Below are 5,135 nucleotides of genomic sequence, written 5' to 3' on the forward strand. Positions count from 1 at the left end.
GATCTCACGGTCACGTGACAAAACAGACGCGGAAGTATATTATTAATGAAATATATAATTAATTCAATTATTTTACTAATTTTTATCGTTATGCAAAATTCCTCAAATTAATTTATTTATTTGGAGCATTTTCTTCAAAAGTAATTTTAAAAAATTACAGTAATTAGATGTTCCGCAATACAAATGCTTTCAAGGTAGCATTATATGTCATTTTTCATTCCCAAAGATATATTTAACGCGTTAATTTTGATTAATTAATTACGGGGAAATTAACGCGTTAAAATTTTTAACGCATTTTAATCGCACTTTGCACCGTGGAACGTTTCTCAGTGCACGAGTTCCCGGCATACAGATTATATCGACGCACAATGTACAAATTAGGGGCCGCATCCTGCGAAGGACCCGGCCCACGTCTTTCGTAGCCCACGAAACGCCACAAAGACCGGAAGTGAGCGGGTAGCCTTCATATCAGCTGCCGTCACCTCTCCGTAGCTCATGTCGCCTAGCAACCGTGAGTGTGAAGCACAGCTGTGTAAAAGCAGCTGTTAAACGGAGAACGAACTTTTTCTCCTTTTTGTGGTTTAATTTTAAGTCTTTAATTCAAAATAAGCTGTTAAAACAAGCATAACACATTTCAACATCAAGGAATACAGCTGAGAGAATGATTAATTTCCAACTATATTAAGTGAGACATTAATGTTGAATAAAACTATCCAGTTACAGTATGATGCTTAACTTTAATTTCAGGTGTTTGCTTATCACAGGAGTAGACTGGTGGGAAAATAAACAAAATTTTGAAGTTTAAGCTTATGTATATTGATTCATTCATCAACTAAACTTAAATTAATATTTCTCATGTCAAATATTGAAATGCGATTAAAATGCGATTAATTTCGATTAATTAATTACAAAGCTTGTAATTAATTCGATTAATTTTTTTAATCGAGTCCCACCCCTAATATATATATATATATATATATATATATATATATATATATATATATATATATATATATATATATATATATATATATATATAAAGATTACAGATTTTTTTAAAAATCTGTAATCATTGACCTGAGGGGATCTCGTATCTCTGCCATGCTGTTAGAGAGGCATTTTGCGGGGGCATGGTTTGGGTCCATCTGTCTCCTTTGAGGAGCGGTTTTCAAACCTTTTCTCTGGCATGCCCCGCTTCAGAGGCTGAGAAAAGATCACAAACCACAGTGAAGCATGCAAGCTGAATTTCCTAACATTTTTTTTTTAAATAATTTTTACACCGGGACATAAATGCCCCCGCCTGTTTGCTGTGCCCCATGATTTGAGAACTAATGCCTTACCGCAAAGGGTAACTTAAAATGAATAGAGATGTTCTAAAAAGATCCCTTTTACGGGATGATGAAACATTTCCGTCCTAATGGGAGTGGTCGCCTCCGGATCGACATCCATAGGGCATGAGGTGTCTCCAGAGGCAAATGACAAACTGTGGAAGATTTTGGGAGGACAGTGCACCACTTTAAAAACACCAAATGAGGGAATATCTTTTGGAAGAATAATGTTCCATCCCTCCAGTAGTTTTCCAGACTTGTAGAATCCACACCGAGATGCACTGAGGCTTCCCTGTGGACATGCAGTAGCTCAGCTCCTTAGACTGAATTTTCCATTAACTTGTCACCTGTCTGCAGTAAAACATGTTGTTTTTTAAGTATAGTAAACGTAATGACGTGCTTACCCATAGATTAAAATGAAAAAACAATAACCGAAGAATAAAGAAGAACCGCAATTAAATTAATCAATTATGGAAATGTGGAAATTTTATGTTAAATAGCGCAACAGAGAAATTTAAAGTACAGTTGAAATGTTGGAAATGTAGATTCTCTGCTTCCTTCTGCTTGAAACTCAGAGGAACCTAGACTCAGGGGCTCTGGAAGGAACTCAAACTGAAAAAGCCAATAGGACAGGAGGGGTGGAGAGACGCAAGCTCTAATATGCTAAAAAAAAAAAAAAAACAGTAGACTACAACAGCACGTCGTTCAAGTTCGCCTGGTCTTAGAGAAGGATGTGAGGTGGAATGGAAAGTTCAATACAAGAAATCTGGGATATTGCTCGTTTACGTGGGGATACAGTCTTTCTACAGAGTTGCGCGCCTTTACGCGACTGGAGAGCTCTTTGGGATTTGGGGCGTCAGTAGAACTTTGTAACACCAAACATGACCGAGGAGAACAAGTCAGTGGCGCAGCAGCCATGCAGTCCAGCGGAAAGCGACGGCTCTGCGTCCCAGCATGGATCGGATTCAGACTCTCCGGCCTCTCCAGCAAGGCCCAAAGCGCAGGAGGTTTCGCGCCCGCCCGGGATTGTGCGCAAACTGGAGAGTTGCCCGGAAGACGAGCGATTCCCTGCCTGCATTCGCGACGCGGTGTCGCAGGTGTTAAAAGGTTACGACTGGTCGCTGGTGCCTATGCCCAGTCAGGGAGAGAGGGGGCTGAAGAGTAAACCTCATGTGAAACGGCCCATGAACGCGTTCATGGTTTGGGCGCAGGCAGCGCGGAGGAAGCTGGCGGACCAGTACCCACATCTGCACAACGCAGAGCTCAGCAAGACGCTGGGTAAACTGTGGCGGTGAGTTGACTGCTGGATGTCAAGAAGCTTTATTTTCATCTGATGAACACCTGTACAGTATTTCACAGCTGCGGCAGGTCTGAGGGGGCCAAAAAAAATAAAAAACTAGGATTTCTTCGGTAATGGCTCAGTAACTGCAGTATTTTTTTATTTGTTTTTTTTAAAGGAAATATCCAAATCCTTTATTTAAGTAAAAGTTATATAAAAGTAATTATTACAAAAGCTCCACCACATGTTAAATTACTACATTAAATTATCAAAATGTACCTAAAAGACTGTTTCTGTAATGGAGTCTGCATATAAAGTAGAATAAAATGGAAATACTTGAAACATTACACTAGAGCATGGAGCAAGATGTTCTTCTCCACTGTTAACTGGAGTTATTGACATCAGTGATTACAAATGAGCAGCTTTTCTCCCTGCCGTGTTTAAAGCACTTCAGTTATTCTCTCACTCATTCCTGTCCCCCTCAGACTTCTCTCTGAAACAGAGAAGCGTCCCTTCGTGGAGGAGGCCGAGAGGCTGAGGCTGCAGCACAAAAAAGACTACCCGGACTATAAATACCAGCCTCGAAGACGCAAGAGCTCCAAACCGGACCAGGGGGACTGCAGACCTGCACTGGTCCAACAGCAGCAGCAGGGCTTGTATAAAATTGACCCGGGTGTGGCCAGGCTGGCTGCCACAGAGGAAGTGGACCACCATTACCATCCAGACAGGACAGGTGATGATTTTTTCATTAGAGCATGTAGTGAAGTTCACTTCTTTTACCTTTTATGATTCTGTGTGGAAAAAGTGATTAAGGTTCACTTTTTTTTCCAGGTCAGTCTCATGGACCTCCAACTCCTCCCACTACCCCTAAAACAGACCTGCACACGGGGACCAAACATGAGAGCCGTCGGTCCGTGGACACGATGAGCTCTAGCTCTGCTCCTCCTCCCAACCGTCAGAACATTGACTTCAGTAACGTGGACATCTCAGAGCTCAGCACTGATGTCATCGGCACCATCGATGGCTTCGATGTTCATGAGCTCGACCAGTACCTGCCTCCAACCAGCCAGGGCGCCACTATTCTAACTCCACCAGATACCGGCAACCCCTCTGGTTCTTTCATCCCACCCAGCACCGACTGTCACACTTCTAACATCCCCAACTGGCCGTCCAAAACATCTGGTGGGACTTCCGCCGGAATGCCACCATTGTCTTCCAATTGTGAGACCCAGGGGCTGCACGAGGACCGCGGCCAAAAACCTCAGATTAAAACTGAGCAGATGAGCCCAGGTCACTACAACTCCTCCAGTCCTCCACCATCATCACACCAACCTGAGTACACATCCCTGGGTTCAGGCGCCTGCCCTTCCTCCTCCTCCTCCACCTCCTCCTCGTCTGCCAACCAGTCAGACTACACTGACCTTCAAAGCTCCAGCTTCTACACCGCTTTCTCTGGCTACCCTGCTAGTCTGTATCAGTACCCATACTTTAATTCCTCCCGCAGGTCTTATGCTACCCCACTTATCAACAGCTTAGCCTTGGCACCACCTACACATAGTCCTCCTTCTGGCTGGGAGCAGCCTATCTATACTACCCTCACCAGGCCTTGAAAAAGATAAGAAACATGGTCATATAGACAGATAATAATAGACTGACAATGTTTGAGGATTTCTGAAGAATACTGCTGATTGTTGCTGGCCATAACTCACATAGTATGTCAATATGTTGCTGCATTTGTTGATTTTTCAGACAAAAAACTAAATATTCAGTGTTTTTCTCGACTTGGAGCATAAACACCTGCAGAATGACATTTAAACCCACTTTGGACACTGAAATGTTCCATTGAAATGCCACACTAATGAAATTTCAGTATGAAAGTCACACCTATTTCAGACACGGTGTTTTATAACACTTTTCCACACTAAAACTGGCAACGTTAAATAGTTTCCTAATTTTCATACATTTTCAAGTCGTGGCCTTTTTTATTTTTTCCCCTTTGCTAATGACAGCATTATGTGAAAGTGACACGTTTCCAGAAGGATTTTTATTCTTTAGCCAGTAAGAATGTGATTTACATCAATAATGACCAAGAGATTGTATCTTTTCTTAATGAGAAACCTTAAAGGCCCACGCCTACTCAGCTGTTTGTTACAGTATGTGTTACCTATCATGGCTATGTATGATTGTTTGACAATCAGAGGATGTTTTTGCTCAGTGTGGAGCTCACCTAAAAGGAAGCTGTACCTGTGAATTTTGGCGTCACAGCTGGTTTTGAAGCCAGTCCTGGTCCTATCAGTTATTCTCTGCAGATCGGTTCCCCGCTGCTGCTTCATTTCCCCTCTGACAGCTGCTCCTGCTGGGTTTCCTGTAAGGAGATTACTTAATTTCACAGTCCAAGCTGCGGCTGTCCTGTCCATCAGCCGCAAGGTTTGATGGGCAGGACAGCTGCGTGAGGTTTTCCAGAGGCACCACACAAAACACGCAAATTAGTAACATAAAAGAAGAGTGGCTTGGCCCGGTGGTTTATA

At 42.6% G+C, this 5,135-nt stretch overlaps 1 protein-coding gene across 1 annotated transcript; it reads left to right on the plus strand.

Moving 5' to 3' along the window:
* The first annotated feature begins 2,037 nt into the window (after positions 1–2,037).
* Positions 2,038–5,135, plus strand: sox8a (SRY-box transcription factor 8a). Its single transcript, XM_030755076.1, has 3 exons — positions 2,038–2,619; positions 3,093–3,340; positions 3,439–5,135. The coding sequence occupies exons 1-3, from the start codon at positions 2,210–2,212 to the stop codon at positions 4,215–4,217; spliced, it is 1,437 nt and encodes a 478-aa protein (XP_030610936.1). The 5' UTR covers positions 2,038–2,209; the 3' UTR covers positions 4,218–5,135.

The sequence above is a fragment of the Archocentrus centrarchus genome, chromosome 19 (genome assembly GCF_007364275.1).
Source record: "Archocentrus centrarchus isolate MPI-CPG fArcCen1 chromosome 19, fArcCen1, whole genome shotgun sequence".
NCBI lineage: Eukaryota > Metazoa > Chordata > Actinopteri > Cichliformes > Cichlidae > Archocentrus > Archocentrus centrarchus.